The sequence below is a fragment of the Bufo bufo genome, chromosome 1, assembly GCF_905171765.1.
Source record: "Bufo bufo chromosome 1, aBufBuf1.1, whole genome shotgun sequence".
Lineage (NCBI taxonomy): Eukaryota > Metazoa > Chordata > Amphibia > Anura > Bufonidae > Bufo > Bufo bufo.
This window is the reverse complement of record NC_053389.1, coordinates 831785234-831802624: the sequence shown is the minus strand read 5'-3', so window position 1 is coordinate 831802624 and position 17391 is coordinate 831785234. Positions and strand designations below refer to the sequence as shown.

At 45.4% G+C, this 17391-nt stretch overlaps 1 protein-coding gene across 1 annotated transcript; it reads left to right on the top strand.

Annotated features, from left to right (window-relative positions):
- The first annotated feature begins 2898 nt into the window (after positions 1–2898).
- Positions 2899–5214, top strand: LOC120990154 (olfactory receptor 11L1-like). The gene is made up of 2 exons (XM_040418752.1): positions 2899–2913; positions 4288–5214. The coding sequence occupies exons 1-2, from the start codon at positions 2899–2901 to the stop codon at positions 5212–5214; spliced, it is 942 nt and encodes a 313-aa protein (XP_040274686.1).
- The last annotated feature ends 12177 nt before the right edge of the window (positions 5215–17391 follow it).

Genomic DNA, 17391 nt, shown 5'->3' with positions numbered 1-17391 from the left:
GCAACGACATGCGTGGCAACCATGTCCTGGGAGTCAGCCAGAAGGCCGAGACACTGCCACCACGTGTACACAATACCAAACGTTGCCACGGGCAGCCACAGTGAAGGGAAGTGTCACAGTGCACACCTACATAAACCTCGTGCACACCAGACATAAAAAGTGCATACATACACACACACCCAACCAGGTGTAACCGCATGCACTTGACAGCAAGCTGCCTAGCAACAGCTCAGGCTGCTATACTGCCAAGTACCAATCATGTTGCCAGCGGCAACCACACGTGAGGCAACAATCAACAGCACTCACCAGTGGTTGAACAATAAACCCAAACCACAGGCAACCGCATGCGGATCCAGAGTCACGACCATAACCATGGTCGTGACAGATATAAGCGTGTGGCGGATAAGAGACGTGTGCCTGGTCCGTCTTGATCTTCCTCAGACTTGGAAGATCCATAATGTCTGTCACCGCCAGCTCTGTGAGAAGGTATGTTAGACGTTCTTCGCTACCTCTTGCATGAAGTTCTTTGTTTTGGTTTCACTTTGTCATATCCTTTCCTTCTCCCAGCTGTCATCTATTTGCACTGATTGTCTCCCTTTATATTCCCTCCCATACTGCTCACTTTGCGGTTTATACTTCTTCCTGGATGAGTTGTTCACTGCTGGATGCTCCTTCTCCTGATTCCTCAGATAAGACTGTTTTCTTTATTTGTGTTTACGTGCTGGCTTGATTGTAGGTGACCCTGACTCCGTCCGTATTAAGTGCAGGGAGCCGGTGGTCGTGTCCCTCACTATTATAGGGTTTTCAGGTGTCAGATAGTATAAGGTACGTGGACATGCAATCCTCTACCATAAAAATCTTTGCATGGGCATAGCAGTCAGGGAGAGCTCTAGTTTTTTTTTAGGGCTCACCCATATGCTCCTTAGTTTGGTATCAAGCCAGTCGGATGTTTATTTATAAGTTCCAGCTTTCTGCAACACCATCCGTGACACGCTGATTGCAATGATTTTGCGTCCGACATGGAAATGCAAGAAACCGGAACAGAATGCATTGACAATGAATGCGGATAAAACTGAAGCATTGGGTTGTGGTATTGAGACCTTGTGCCAGATCTCAAAATCGGACAGCATAACGCAAATGTGAAAGTAGCCTTAAGTAGTGTGAGGTGTCCTTAGGTGTAAGACCAGCTTTCACTGTTATCTACCAGATCCTGCATATTACATACAGAATTTCCAGCAGCTTTTACTTTATTAAACTTTTTTGCAGTCAAAAGTATATGGTTAAGTTTAACTTTTTACTGAAGAAACTTTTTTTTTATGTCTTGACAACTAATAAAGAAGTTTCCTTCTTAGTGAGCTGGAGCCCAGGAGACACATGAGGTCATGGTGAAAACTTCCATAAAGTTGGCTCCATAGTCTATTTCTATCATTGTGTATATAAAGAGGTGCTTCATGACTGTGTGTAATGTGCATCTGCCTGATCCCCTCACATCACATTTACTGCTGATTTATTTTTGCCGTATTAATCATGAAATGAAGAAAAGTATTTCCACAGAAACCAGAGAAATGAAATCATCTGATGTAAGTACATAATCTTTGCACATTATTATTACTATTAGTAGTAGTTATTAAGATAAGACAATCCTTTAATAGTCCCAGCGTGGGGAAATTCCCAATGGTCGGTAGCAGGGTCCGGCAGGCTGTTCCGGTGGGGTAACAGCCTGCCGGATCCGTGCCTACGCTAGCCCGCCGTGCTGCCGGAACTCCACCACGGCCCCCATTCATGCTGCAGTTTGGTCTAGCCGCCTCTCGGCTTGCTTGCCGTTAACAGGGATGGAGCAGACTACCGGCGGCAAGGTGATCTGTTATCCAGGGCAGCAATACCACATTTTTATACTTTTAGTTGTTTCTAGTGTTGAATGCGAATATTCGAATTGCAAATTTTATTCGCGAATATCGCCACTAGTGCTATATCATCGTATTCGCGAATAGTGTTGAATATTTAGCGAATATATTACATTGCCGATTTTCGCAATCAAGTAAACAATGACTGGAGATCACGAATTCTCCAATTTGTGAATTTATAGTGAATATTCAGCAAAAAATTCGCAAAATATAGCGAATTTGAATATTGCCTATGCCGCTCATCACTAGTTGCTTCACCATATTCTGCCCCCCATAACTTTATTTTTTTTAATACTTGCATCTACTGTATGAAGCTGTGTAAGGGCTACTTTTTGTGTAATCTGGAGATTTTATTTATACCAGTGTTGGAGTGTTTATGACTTTTTATATTTACTGTTTATTAACATTTTCTGGGAAATGAAACAGTAAAAAGCTGTGAATTAGCCAATTTTATTTTATTCTGATTATGGTTTTCATCATATGGGATAAATATGTTTATATTGCTGTTTTTTTTATGTTTTTTTTTTTTTTTTTCAGTTATATTAAGTCTTTTTAGTTGACTTGACCATGCAATATTTAGATGAGTAAAGTTTTTTTATTTTTTTTATTCAGCTGCTTTGCAAAATTTTACAAAAAAATCTGCTTTGTGTCTAATTACTTGATCACAAAGCGCATTTCTTTGTAAGTAGTGGGTGAAATGACAGGAAGCGGCGATTGCCACTATCCCCAGAATTGTACCCCTCAAATGCCTCATTCATAGCTGATTGCAGCATCTGATAGGAAGAATACAGTGTAAAAATGAAAAAATTAAAATTACTTACCAGATCCATTTGCAAAGTGCTGGCCACCGCTATCTTCCTTGAAGGTCTGGCGCGAAATCTCGTGAGAATCGAGTTCACTTTATTAAGCCGGCCGACATGGTGCTGTGATTTGTCACTGTGCATGGGATTTCGGCCAATATCTTCAAGCAAGATGGCGGCGGCCAGTCCGTCGCATGCAAATGGATCAGGTAAGTACATAGATATATATTTTTTGTTTTTTACTTTAATTTGGTGCGCTACCTCTAAGCACAAGAAAATTTGGCTTTATGGCGAATCAAATTTATCTTGAAATTCAGATCGAAGTCCACTTAGTAGACTTCGATTTTGATTCGCTCATCCCTAACCACTACTATTACACACATCTACTACTACACACATCTTTTGCCGTGTCTGTTCCATGCTATGCTGCTTCTGCTGCTGCTACAATTGTGGTCATTTGCCCACATTTCCCTACATACAATTTCCACTTCCAAACTGCACTGCTGCCACTCTTTTCTCCAACAATTAACGATTGTACATTTATAAATATGGGCAGGCATTCTACACTCGATAAAGCATAACTTTGAAATGTTTAGTCTTTACCCAATCCACTGGTTTTATTCCCCATAAGAATGTTAGTTAGTTGAAAACCATCTGCCTCCAAAAAAGGATAATTTTTTGAAACCTTGGAATATAAAAATGCATAGCTCATGTGCCGGCGTGTATATTAATATGTGCATTTCCCCACAGCTATGTATGTCATCACTTACACATCATTTACTATTGCTGTCATGGGGGGGTGGGGGGGGGGGAGAGAAGCAAAAATTTATAAAATAAATTACAAAAATTGATTTTCCTAAAAAAAAGACTAGAAGGTGGTATATACCAATATACAGGGAAATTGGAGCAACTTTGACTGGCGACAAATTATTTGGGTACTAAACTTTTTATTTTATTTATTTTTTTGGAAATAAAACTAATTTGAAGAAATTTGCTGATCCTTATTCTGTTCTAAAGTAGAAAGGATAGAACGCATGGATAGATGTACAATGTATAGTAGTGGAATATTGACACCAAATATAACTAGATTAATTACAATTTAATTATAATAAAGCTATATAGATAATTATATCAACATCTATGGGAAGTGCATTCCACAGTGGGGCTGAATAAATAAGTAATATGCTAATGCTACATCTCCCTAACATGGGGACGAACTCAAGCATTCATGAATATATCAAAGTATCTTACATATAGATAAATATATTTGTTAAAGTGTCATAAATGTAGATGAGGTCTACCAAAATAATAACATTTGGAAAAAGAGTTGCAAAAGATACTAAGACAAAACAATGGTCTATACAGACAAAAGGCAACAGGATAGATAAGAGGGGACGATAAAGTAATGGGTGCTATTAATATTAATCCCAAAAGGTACACCTACAGAAAAGCATATATAAGCTGAGGATGGATTTACACACCAATAGGGGTTAATAACTGTCAGCAATGTGGACATTGGATAAAAAAGTGAAGCATTTCTACAAGAGATTTAAGTTTGCTTTACTTTCTTATTGTACTTACAGACAAATCTGACTGCGGTCACAGAGTTTCTCCTCTTAGGATTTGAAGGCAGCCAACTTTTGAGAAATCTTCTATTTCTTCTCTTCCTTCTTGTTTTTGTTGCCACGATATGTGGGAATCTCCTGATCATCACCCTGGTGTCCACCACCAAGAACCTCCAGACTCCAATGTACTTATTCATCTCACAACTGTCCATCAGTGACATCTTATTGATCACAGATATTGTCCCCAACCTGCTCCACATCCTACTGAATAATGGAGAAACCATCAGTGTTTTTGGTTGTATGACTCAGATTTATTTTTTTGTTGGCACTGATGCCTTTGAATGTCTTTTTCTCGCTGTGATGTCTTATGACAGATATGTGGCCATCTGTAATCCCCTCCGTTACTCCTCTATCATGACTAATAGATTTTGTGTTAAATCACTTGTTATGTGTTGGTTTTTGGGTAGTTTTGAATCATTCATTGTCACTGTTACACTATCCAAGCTAAATTTATGTGGACAAAATATCATTGACCATTTCTTCTGTGACATTGTCCCCTTACTAGAACTTTCCTGTTCTGACACCTTTATTGTTCATTTGGAGATTTATGTGATGGGAAGTCCAATTTTAATAAGCCCAACCGCAATCATTGTAGTGTCTTATACTCATATTGTGATATCAGTGTTAAGGATCCCATCCAGTACTGGTAGACAGAAAGCCTTCTCCACCTGTAGCTCCCACCTCATTGTGGTCTCCATATTTTACTGGTCTATTTCCATTGTCTATGTTCTTCCATCAAGAGGACAAACATCAGATGCTAATAAGATGCTCTCTCTGCTATATACTGTAATTACTCCACTGATTAACCCCATTATATACAGTCTGAGGAATAAAGACATTAAGAAGGCCATACAGGAAGTATTCCATAAACACATCATGTACTAAACATTCATTGGCATTAAAACTGTATCCATGTATGTATAATATTAAGGTATATTGGGTATACATTCTGGTGATGAATAATATTATCATAGCCTGATTAGAACGTTAAAACAAAACAAAAATAAATTTTATTGATCCAACCTTTTAACCACTTAAGGACCACTGGTTTATACCCCCCTAGTGACCAGGCCCTTTTTTACAAATCGGCACTCCACAACTTTAGCGGTTTATTGCTCGGTCATGCAACTTACCACCCAAATGAATTTTACCTCCCTTTACCTTTGGGTAAAAGCGATAGCGTTTACAAACTATGGTACAAAAATGTGAATTTCCGCTTTTTGAAGCAGCTCTGACTTTCTGAGCACCTGTCATGTTTCCTGAGGTTCTACAATGGCCAAACAGTACAAACACCCCACAAATGACCCCATTTCGGAAATTAGACACCCTAAGGTATTCGCTGATGGGCATAGTGAGTTCAAAGAACTTTTTATTTTTTGTCACAAGTTAGCGGAATATGATGATTTTTTTTTCTTACAAAGTCTCATATTCCACTAACTTGTGACAAAAATAAAAACTTCCATGAACTCACTATGCCCATCACTAAATACCTTGGGGTGTCTTCTTTCCAAAATGGGGTCACTTGTGGGGTAGTTATACTGCCCTGGCATTCTAGGGGCCCTTATGTGTGGTAAGTAGTTTGAAATCAAAATGTGTAAAAAATGACCTGTGAAATCCTGAAGGTGCTCTTTGGAATGTGGGCCCCTTTGCCCACATAGGCTGCAAAAAAGTGTCACACATCTGGTATCGCCGTACTCAGGAGAAGTTGGGCAATGTGTTTTGCGGTGTCATTTTACATATACCCATGCTGGGTGAGATAAATATCTCGGTCAAATGCCAACTTTGTATAAAAAAAATGGGAAAAGTTGTCTTTTGACGAGATATTTATCTCACCCAGCATGGGTATATGTAAAATGGCACCCCAAAACACATTTCCCAACTTCTCCTGAGTACGGCGATACCAGATGTGTGACACTTTTTTGCAGCCTAGGTGGGCAAATGGGCCCACATTCCAAAGAGCACCTTTAGGATTTGTAATGACCGGCGTCACACACAGGGGGGGGAAAGGGAAAGCCCTGCCCAAGGGAGAGGGAAAGGTGGTGACCCCTAACTCACCTTGCGGCTGGCACCTGACTGCCCTGACGTCCCTAGACGGGTTCCTCACCCGTGCGGCGATCACGTGCCTAAACTCTGGCTTTCCCTAAAATGAGCCCTAGATAGTGAACGGGCCGGTGGGATCGCTAGTCCGCACCACTGTCACTAAGAGGGAAACACCAGGGAGAGGACAGACAAAACAGACAAACACATACACCCAGGTGGGCGACCACAATAGACCACAAAGGTCCAACAGGTATCCGGAGGGTAGCGTTCTGGACCAACTACCAGAGAACGCAGCAACACAGCTCCAGAGGGTCAGAATAGATGTCCAGGCAGGAAGCTCTATATCTGGCAACCAGAGAAGTGTGAGAGGGAATAAAAGGATGTTGGGAGTGCTGGACAAGGAACAGCTGAGGAGAAGGAGCTACGGATCCCTGAGTGAGCCAAAAGGGTTTGCAAAGCAAACCCAGAAAGCTACCATAAGGAAACAGCCCTATCTTACATAGAGCGTGCAGCCAACCGCTGCGACTTCCTGACCCCGGGTATAACGGAGTCAGGCGTGGTTCTTGACACCTTCGTGACAGTACCCCCCTCTCTACGAGGGGCCTCCGGACACTCAGGACCAGGTCTCTCAGGATGAGAGGCATGAAAAACCCGAACTAGCCTGTCGGTGTTTACCTCAGACGCAGGAACCCACATTCTTTCCTCGGGACCGTAACCTCTCCAATGCACCAGATATTGAAGAGAGCGGCGGACCCGACGAGAATTAACAATTTTGGATATCTGAAATTTTAGATTACCATCCACGACAACAGGAGGGGGTGGCAGCGGTGACGGTTCAAGAGGTGGAACAACATTATGGATTTTAAAAGTCTGAGGTAACTCCAGGCGAAAAGCCACGGGGTTGATGATGGCTACAATTTTGTAAGGGCCAATAAACCTAGGACCCAGTTTCCAAGAGGGAACCTTCAATTTAATATTCCTAGTAGACAACCACACATAGTCATTCACTCCAAGGTCCGGACCTGGCGACCGTCTCTTATCAGCCATGCATTTGTATTTACCGCCCATATTTTTCAAGTTAGCTTGCACCTTCTGCCATACCGATGAAAGAGATCATGAAAACCGTTCCTCTTCGGGAACCCCAGAAGACCCCCCCTCTTTGAAAGTACAGAATTGGGGATGAAAACCATATGCACCAATAAATGGTGACTTGCCAGTGGATTCCTGACGACGATTATTTATGGCAAACTCAGCTAACGATAAATATGATGACCACAACTCTTGGTTTTCAGACACAAAACATCTTAGATATGTCTCCAGGTTTTGGTTGGTACGCTCAGTCTGTCCATTCGAATGAGGATGGAAAGCTGAGGAAAAGGACAAGTGTACCCCCAAACGGGAACAAAAAGCTTTCCAAAATTTAGAAATAAACTGGGTACCCCGATCCGAAACAACATCGGAGGGGACCCCGTGAAGCTTCACGATTTCACTGACGAATACCTGAGCAAGAGTCTTAGCATTAGGTAGTGCGGGTAACGCAATGAAGTGTACCATTTTGCTAAACCTGTCCACTACTACCAAAATAACTGTTTTACCCGCAGACAAAGGTAAGTCAGTGATAAAATCCATTGACAGATGTGTCCATGGTCTATTGGGAATGACGAGTGGTAATAGAGACCCTGCAGGACGTGTATGTGAAACTTTTGCGCGCGCACAGGTAGAACAAGAAGACACAAAATCCAATACATCCTGACACAACCTTGGCCACCAAAAACTACGAGACAATAGCTCCAAGGTTGCTTTACTACCCGGGTGCCCAGCAAGTGCCAAATTATGATGTTCCTTTAATAATTCGAAACGTAGGTTCAACGGTACAAACTATTTCTCTGAGGGGCAAGAGACCGGGGCGTCCCCCTGGGCCTCTAACACCTTCCCCTCCAGAACAGAGTGTACCGCAGAAACAACCACTCCTCTTTGAAGAATGGGTACCGGATCACTCACATTACCCCCTCCAGGGAAACCACTCCTCTTTGAAGAATGGGTACCGGATCACTCACATTACCCCCTCCAGGGAAACAACGAGATAGTGCATCAGCCTTGGTATTCTTTGCCCCAGGACGATAGGTAATTACAAAGTTAAACCTGGTAAAAAATAGCAACCACCTAGCCTGTCTAGGGGTGAGACGCTTAGCTGATTCGAGGTACAGAAGATTTTTGTGGTCTGTAATTACAGTGACGGGGTGGACTGCCCCCTCTAAAAATTGACGCCACTTCTCAAACGCAAGTTTAATAGCTAATAGTTCCCTATTGCCAATATCGTAGTTCTTTTCTGCTGCAGATAGTTTTTTAGAAAAGAAAGCACAAGGACGCCATTTGCCAGGAGACGGACCCTGAGACAGCACCGCTCCCACTCCCACCTCTGACGCATCGACTTCAACAATAAAAGGCTGAGAGACATCAGGTTGGACTAGTACAGGTGCTGAGGTAAACCTCTCTTTTAGAGAGGAAAAAGCAACTTTAGCGGCGTCAGACCATTTAGAAAAATCAGTCCCCTTCCTAGTCATGTCAGTAAGGGGTTTTACAATAAGTGAATAATTTTTAATGAATTTCCTATAGAAATTCGCGAAGCCCAAGAACCGTTGTAGTGCTTTGAGGTTCTCAGGAAGATCCCAATCTAAAATTGCCGGGACCTTCCTAGGATCCATACGGAAACCTGACGCAGATAAAAAATAACCTAGGAATTGTATCTCCTGAACGGCGAAGACACATTTTTCAATTTTAGCATATAATTTATTTGTCCGTAGGACCTGCAGTACTTGTCTGACATGCACCTCATGTGTTCTCAGATCAGACAAATAAATTAAAATATCATCTAGGTATATTACCACAAACCTGCCGATTAGATGACTAAAAATGTCATTAACGAAATGTTGAAAGCCGGCAGGAGCATTGGTCAGATCGAAAGGCATAACTAGATTTTCATAATGCCCCTCAGGGGTGTTAAAAGCTGTCTTCCACTCATCCCCCTCCTTAATACGAATCAGATTGTAGGCCCCCCTAAGATCAAGTTTGGAGAACCACCTAGCACCCGCAATCTGGTTAAACAGGTCAGGAATGGAAGGAAGAGGGTATGGGTCTCGGATTAATTCGCGAAAATCTAGGCAAGGACGCAGACCCCCATCTTTCTTTTTAACAAAGAAAAACCCTGCAGCCACGGGTGAAGAAGAGGGTCTGATGTGTCCTTTAGCCAAGCTCTCGGAGATATAATCCTTCATGGCTTGTCTCTCTGGACCCGAAAGATTATATATAGAGTTGAGCGAACACCTGGATGTTCGGGTTCGAGAAGTTCGGCTGAACTTCCCGGAAATGTTCGGGTTCGGGATCCGAACCCGACCCGAACTTCGTCCCGAACCCGAACCCCATTGAAGTCAATGGGGACCCGAACTTTTCGGCACTAAAAAGGCTGTAAAACAGCCCAGGAAAGAGCTAGAGGGCTGCAAAAGGCAGCAACATGTAGGTAAATCCCCTGCAAACAAATGTGGATAGGGAAATGAATAAAAATAAAAATAAACCAATATCAATTGGAGAGAGGTCCCATAGCAGAGAATCTGGCTTCACGTCAGCAGAGAATCAGTCTTCATGCCATAGCAGAGAATCTGGCTTCACGTCACCCACCACTGGAACAGTCCATTGTCATATATTTAGGGCCCGGCACCCAGGCAGGGGAGAGAGGTCCCATAACAGAGATTCAGGCTTCATGTCAGCAGAGAATCAGTCTTCATGTCATAGCAGAGAATCAGGCTTCACGTCACCCACCACTGGAACAGTCCATTGTCAGATAATTAGGCCCAGGCACCCAGGCAGAGTAGAGAGGTCCCATAACAGAGATTCAGGCTTCATGTCAGCAGAGAATCAGTCTTCATGTCATAGCAGAGAATCAGGCTTCACGTCACCCACCACTGGAACAGGCCACTGTCACATATTTAGGCCTAGGCACCCAGACAGAGGAGAGAGGTCCCGTAACAGAGAATCTGGCTTCATGTCAGCACAGAATCAGTCTTCATGTCATAGCAGAGAATCAGGCTTCACGCCACCCACCACTGGAACAGGCCACTGTCACACATTTAGACCCTGGCTCCCAGACAGAGGAGAGAGGTCCCGTAACAGAGAATCTGGCTTCATATCAGCACAGAATCAGTCTTCATGTCATAGCAGAGAATCAGGCTTCACGTCACCCACCACTGGAACAGGCCACTGTCACATATTTAGGCCCAGGCACCCAGGCAGAGGAGAGAGGTCGCGTAACAGAGAATCTGGCTTCATGTCAGCACAGAATCAGTCTTCATGTCATAGCAGAGAATCAGGCTTCACGTCACCCACCACTGGAATAGGCCACTGTCACATATTTAGGCCCAGGCACCCAGGCAGAGGAGAGAGGTCACTTAACAGAGATTCAGGCTTCATGTCAGCAGAGAATCAGTCTTCATGTCATAGCAGAGAATCAGGCTTCACGTCACCCACCACTGGAACAGGCCACTGTCACACATTTAGGCCCAGGCACCCAGACAGAGGAGAGAGGTCCCGTAACAGAGAATCTGGCTTCATGTCAGCACAGAATCAGTCTTCATGTCATAGCAGAGAATCAGGCTTCACGTCACCCACCACTGGAACAGGCCACTGTCACACATTTAGGCCCTGGCACCCAGACAGAGGAGAGAGGTCCCGTAACAGAGAATCTGGCTTCATGTCAGCACAGAATCAGTCTTCATGTCATAGCAGAGAATCAGGCTTCACGTCACCCACCACTGGAACAGGCCACTGTCACATATTTAGGCCCAGGCACCCAGGCAGAGGAGAGAGGTCGCGTAACAGAGAATCTGGCTTCATGTCAGCACAGAATCAGTCTTCATGTCATAGCAGAGAATCAGGCTTCATGTCACCCACCACTGGAACAGGCCACTGTCACATATTTAGACCCAGGCAGAGGAGAGAGGTCCCGTAACAGAGAATCTGGCTTCATGTCAGCAGAGAATCAGTCTGCATGTCATAGCAGAGAATCAGGCTTCAGTCACCCACCACTGGAACAGGCCACTGTCACATATTTAGGCCCTGGCACCCAGGCAGAGGAGAGAGGTCCCATAACAGAGATTCAGGCTTCATGTCAGCAGAGAATCAGTCTTCATGTCATAGCAGAGAATCAGGCTTCACGTCACCCACCACTGGAACAGGCCACTGTCACACATTTAGGCCCCGGCACCCAGACAGAGGAGAGGTTCATTTAACTTTGGGTTGCCCCGCAATATAACGGTGAAATGAAAATAAAAATAGGATTGAATGAGGAAGTGCCCGGAAGCGCGAACAGACGGCCCGCACTTTATGCAGCAGCTCTGACATGTCGGGGTAGTTGCGAATGAACTTCTGCACCACCAAATTCAGCACATGCGCCAGGCAAGGGATGTGCGTCAAACCGGCTAGTCCCAGAGCTGCAACGAGATTTCGCCCATTATTTCACACCACCAGGCCGGGCTTGAGGCTCACCGGCAGCAACCACTCGTCGGTCTGTTGTTCTATACCCCGCCACAACCTCTGTGCGGTGTGGGGCCTGTCCCCCAAACATATGAGTTTCAGAAAGGCCTGCTGACGTTTACCCCGGGCTGTGCTGAAGTTGGTGGTGAAGGTGTGTGGCTGACTGGATGAGCAGGTGGAAGAAGAGGAGGAGGAAGCTGAGTAGGAGGAGGAGACAGGAGGCAAAGAATGTTGCCCTGCGATCCTTGGCGGCAGAAGGACGTGCGCCAAACAGCTCTCCGCCTGGGGCCCAGCCGCCACTACATTTACCCAGTGTGCAGTTAGGGAGATATAGTGTTCCTGGCTGTGCTTACTGGTCCACGTATCTGTGGTTAGGTGGACCTTGCCACAGATGGCGTTGCGCAGTGCACACTTGATTTTATCTGACACTTGGTTGTGCAGGGAAGGCACGGATCTCTTGGAGAAGTAGTGCCGGCTGGGAACAACATACTGTGGGACAGCAAGTTACATGAGCTGTTTGAAGCTGTGTGTGTCCACCAGCCTAAATGACAGCATTTCATAGGCCAGTAGTTTAGAAATGCTGGCATTCAGGGCCAGGGATCGAGGGTGGCTAGGTGGGAATTACGCTTTCTCTCAAATGTTTGTGAGATGGAGAGCTGAACGCTGCCGTGTGACATGGTTGAGATGCTTGGTGACGCAGGTGGTGGTGTTGGTGGTACATCCCATGTTTGCTGGGCGGCAGGTGCCAACGTTCCTCCAGAGGCGGAGGAAGAGGCCGAGGCGGCGGCAGCAGCAGAAGAGGCCGAGGCGGCAGCAGCAGAAGAGGTAGCAGGGGAGCCTGAGTGACTTCTTTGTTTTTAAGATGTTTACTCCACTGCAGTTCATGCTTTGCATGCAGGTGCCTGGTCATGCAGGTTGTGCTAAGGTTCAGAACGTTAATGCCTCGCTTCAGGCTCTGATGGCACAGCGTGCAAACCACTCGGGTCTTGTCGTCAGCACATTGTTTAAAGAAATGCCATGCCAGGGAACTCCTTGAAGCTGCCTTTGGGGTGCTCGGTCCCAGATGGCGGCGGTCAGTAGCAGGCGGAGTCTCTTGGCGGCGGGTGTTCTGATTTTGCCCACTGCTGCCTCTTTGTCTTTTGCTACGCTGTTGGCTCGGTCTCACCACTGCCTCTTCCTCCGAACTGTGAAAGTCAGTGGCACGACCTTCATTCCATGTGGGGTCTAGGACCTCATCGTCCCCCGCATTGTCTTCCACCCAGTCTTGATCCCTGACCTCCTGTTCAGTCTGCACACTGCAGAAAGATGCAGCAGTTGGCACCTGTGTTTCGTCATCATCAGAGACGTGCTGAGGTGGTATTCCCATGTCCTCATCATCAGAAAACATAAGTGGTTGTGCGTTAGTGCATTCTATCTCTTCCACCCCTGGGGAAGGGCTAGGTGGATGCCCTTGGGAAACCCTGCCAGCAGAGTCTTCAAACAGCATAAGAGACTGCTGCATAACTTGAGGCTCAGACAGTTTCCCTGATATGCATGGGGGTGATGTGACAGACTGATGGGCTTGGTTTTCATGCGCCATCTGTGCGCTTTCTGCAGAAGACTGGGTGGGAGATAATGTGAACGTGCTGGATGCACTGTCGGCCACCCAATTGACTAATGCCTGTACCTGCTCAGGCCTTACCATCCTTAGAACGGCATTGGGCCCCACCAAATATCCCTGTAAATTCTGGCGGCTACTGGGACCTGAGGCAGTTGGTACACTAGGACGTGTGGCTGTGGCAGAACGGCCACGTCCTCTCCCAGCACCAGAGGGTCCACTAACACCACCATGACCACGTCCGCGTCCCTTACTAGTTGTTTTCCTCATTGTTACCGTTCACCACAATAAGAAAAATATTATTCGGGCCAATGTATTGAATTAAAATTCAGGCCTTTTTTTACAGACACCTAACACTGTCTGGCTATCTATTTAGGTACCGTATTACACTAATACAGGCACACAAGTAATGACAGATTTGGTTGAATATAAATGTGAGGCCTATTTTTTACACGCTGTGTGACAGATATACCTTTAATCACAGAATTAGACTTGTATCTGCACTGTAGCGTGTGTGTTAAGTTTTTCAGAATGACACTATCAGCACCTTGAATCTAAGATATCCTTTTTGGGGTAGATTTAAAGTAGGCCTGATATAGCAGAAACTACTAATTTTGAGAATGGCAAATTTGGGAATAGTTTTTCAACCCAGAACAAAAACTGTGCTTTTACGGTCACTAAATATAACTTGACCAGCTAAAACTGTACTGATTTGGAGGAATAGAAATGTCAGGCCTATTTTTTAGGCGCTGGGTGACAGGCTCAACTTGCCCCTGTTGTAGTATATGGCCAAAAAATAACCACACTATTGATGGTTAAATGCACTTGGGTGACACAGGCTCAGCCTGCACCTAATGTAGTATATGGCCAAAAAATAACCACACTATTGATGGTTAAATGCACTTGATGAAAGCTTGACCCTGATGTAGGATATAGCAAAAAATAACCACACTATTGATGGTTAAATGCACTTGGGTGACACAGGCTCAGCCTGCACCTGATGTAGTATATGGCCAAAATATAACCACACTATTGATGGTTAAATGCACTTGATGAAAGCTTGACCCTGATGGAGGATATAGCAAAAAATAACCACACTATTGATGGTTAAATGCACTTGGGTGACACAGGCTCAGCCTGCACCTGATGTAGTATATGGCCAAAAAATAACCACACTATTGATGGTTAAATGCACTTGGTGATAGCTTGTGCTGGCGCACCACAAGCCACATAATGGCCGCAGATCACCCCAGAAAAAAGTGATATAAAAACGCTCTGGGCAGCCTAAAAAAAGTGAGCAATTCAATATCAGCACTTCAATTATCCACAGCTGGAGATCGATCACTGAATTAAGTCTTTTGGATGAGTTAATCTGCCTAATCTCACCCTAACGTCGCAGCTGTAACCTCTCCCTATGCTTGAATCAGCAGAGTGACGTGCAGCGCTACGTGACCCAAGCTTATATAGAGGCTGGGTCACATGCTGCACTGGCCAATCACAGCCATGCCAATAGTAGGCAAGGCTGTGATGGCCTCTTGGGGCAAGTAGTATGACGCTTGTTGATTGGCTGCTTTGCAGCCTTTCAAAAAGCGCCAAGAAAGCGCCGAACACCGAACCCGAACCCGGACTATACAGTTCGGGTTCGCTCATCCCTAATATATAACCTGGTCTTGGGTAATTTTGCGCCGGGAATAAGGTTAACCGGGCAATCATAAGGACGATGAGGTGGTAACTTTTGACAACCCTTTTCAGAAAAAACATCCTCAAAATCCGAAATAAATGTAGGTAGGGTAGTTATGGAGGCGACTAAGCAATTGCTATTTAAGCAATTTTCTCTGCACTGCTCACTCCACTCCAATATCTCCCTGGCCTGCCAATCCACCACTGGATTGTGCGTTACCAACCAGGGAAGACCCAGCACTACCGGAGTGGGAAGCCCCTTCAGAACATAACATGAAAGCATCTCGTTATGGTGGTCCCCTACCCGAAGGTGTAAATTATGAACAATGTGGTTGAGGTTTCTCTGAGACAGAGGAGCAGAATCAATAGCGAATATGGGAATAGGTCTCTGTAGCGTACAGAGAGACAAAGCCATAGTGCGGGCAAAATGGGCATCTATCAAATTTACCCCTGCTCCACTGTCTAGAAAGAAAGAAATAGTCTCCGTCTTATCACCAAAAACAATAACCGCTGGCAACACAAATTGCGATGTACGTATGGAGGAAACGTATACCCCCCGGCTGACATCCTCCACACAGCCTGGTGTTAGTAGTTTTCCGACGGTCTTTTGTTTCTGAGGAAAGAAGGACAGACATTAATGAAATGACCCCTCTCCCCACAAAAAAAAAAAACCCCACGCCTACGGCGAGCCTCAGGAGGACGGACCTGACGAGTAGTTCCTCCTAGCTGCATAGGCTCGTCTAAGTCCGTACAGACTAACTGCTGCTTGGGAGGGGTTACCAATTGCTCCGGTTTTTTCAACCTGTCCCTAAGGCGTCTATCTATTCGGATAGAAAGGGACATAACCGCATCAAGGGAAAAGGGGGTCTCATATAATGCAAGCGCATCCTTAACCCTTTCGGATAACCCAGAGCAGAACTGACTCCTGAGAGCCGGGTCGTTCCATTGGGTATCCGTAGCCCACCTACGAAATTCAGAGCAATACTCCTCTACCGGCCGCTCTCCTTGTAAGAGTCTCCGTAATCTTGATTCAGCAAGTGCGACTCGGTCAGGGTCATCATATATGAGACCCAAGGCCCCGAAAAACTCATCCACTGACCGAAGAGCCTGGGAATCAGTAGGTAAAGAGAATGCCCAGGACTGCGGGTCCCCCTGCAGCAGGGAAATAACAACCCCCACCCGCTGATCTTCATTACCAGAGGAGTAAGGGAGCAGTTTAAAATATAATTTACAGGCCTCACGGAATGTCAAAAACTTGTCCCTTCCCCCAGAAAATCTGTTAGGGAGAGGGACCTTGGGTTCCGCAACAACCTGGTTACCAGTAGCAACCGCTGGGCTTGCGGTCAGTTGTAATTGCTGCTGTTGCTGGAAGACCGACGCCTTCAATCCTGCCACCTCCAAAGACAGGCCATGAAATTGTTTGGACAGAGCAGCAATTTGATCCATAATGGATTCTAAGTAGGTAAAAAAAATATATATTTTTTTTTTACCTACACAAAATAAGGGCCAGATATAATGTAATGACCGGCGTCACACACAGGGAGGGAAAAGGGAAAGCCCTCCCAAGGGAGAGGGAAAGGTGGTGACCCCTAACTCACCTTGCGGCTGGCACCTGACTGCCCTGACGTCCCTAGACGGGTTCCTCACCCGTGCAGCGATCACGTGCCCAAACCCTGGCTTTCCCTAAAATGAGCCCTAGATAGTGAACGGGCCGGTGGGATCGCTAGTCCGCACCACTGTCACTATGAGGGAAACACCAGGGAGAGGACAGACAAAACAGACAAACACATACACCCAGGTGGGCGACCACAATAGACCACAAAGGTCCAACAGGGATCCGGAGGGTAGCGTTCTGGACCAACTACCAGAGAACGCAGCAACACAGCTCCAGAGGGTCAGAATAGATGTCCAGGCAGGAAGCTCTATATCTGGCAACCAGAGAAGTGTGAGAGGGGAATATAAGGCGGTTGGGAGTGCTGGACAAGGAACAGCTGAGGAGAAGGAGCTACGGATCCCTGAGTGAGCCAAAAGGGATTGCAAAGCAAACCCAGAAAGCTACCATGAGGAAACAGCCCTATCTTACAAAGAGCGCGCAGCCAACCGCTGCGACTTCCTGACCCCGGGTATAACGGAGTCAGGCGTGGTTCTTGACACCCTCGTGACAGGATTTCACCGGTCATTTTTTACAGATTTTGATTTCAAACTACTTACCACACATT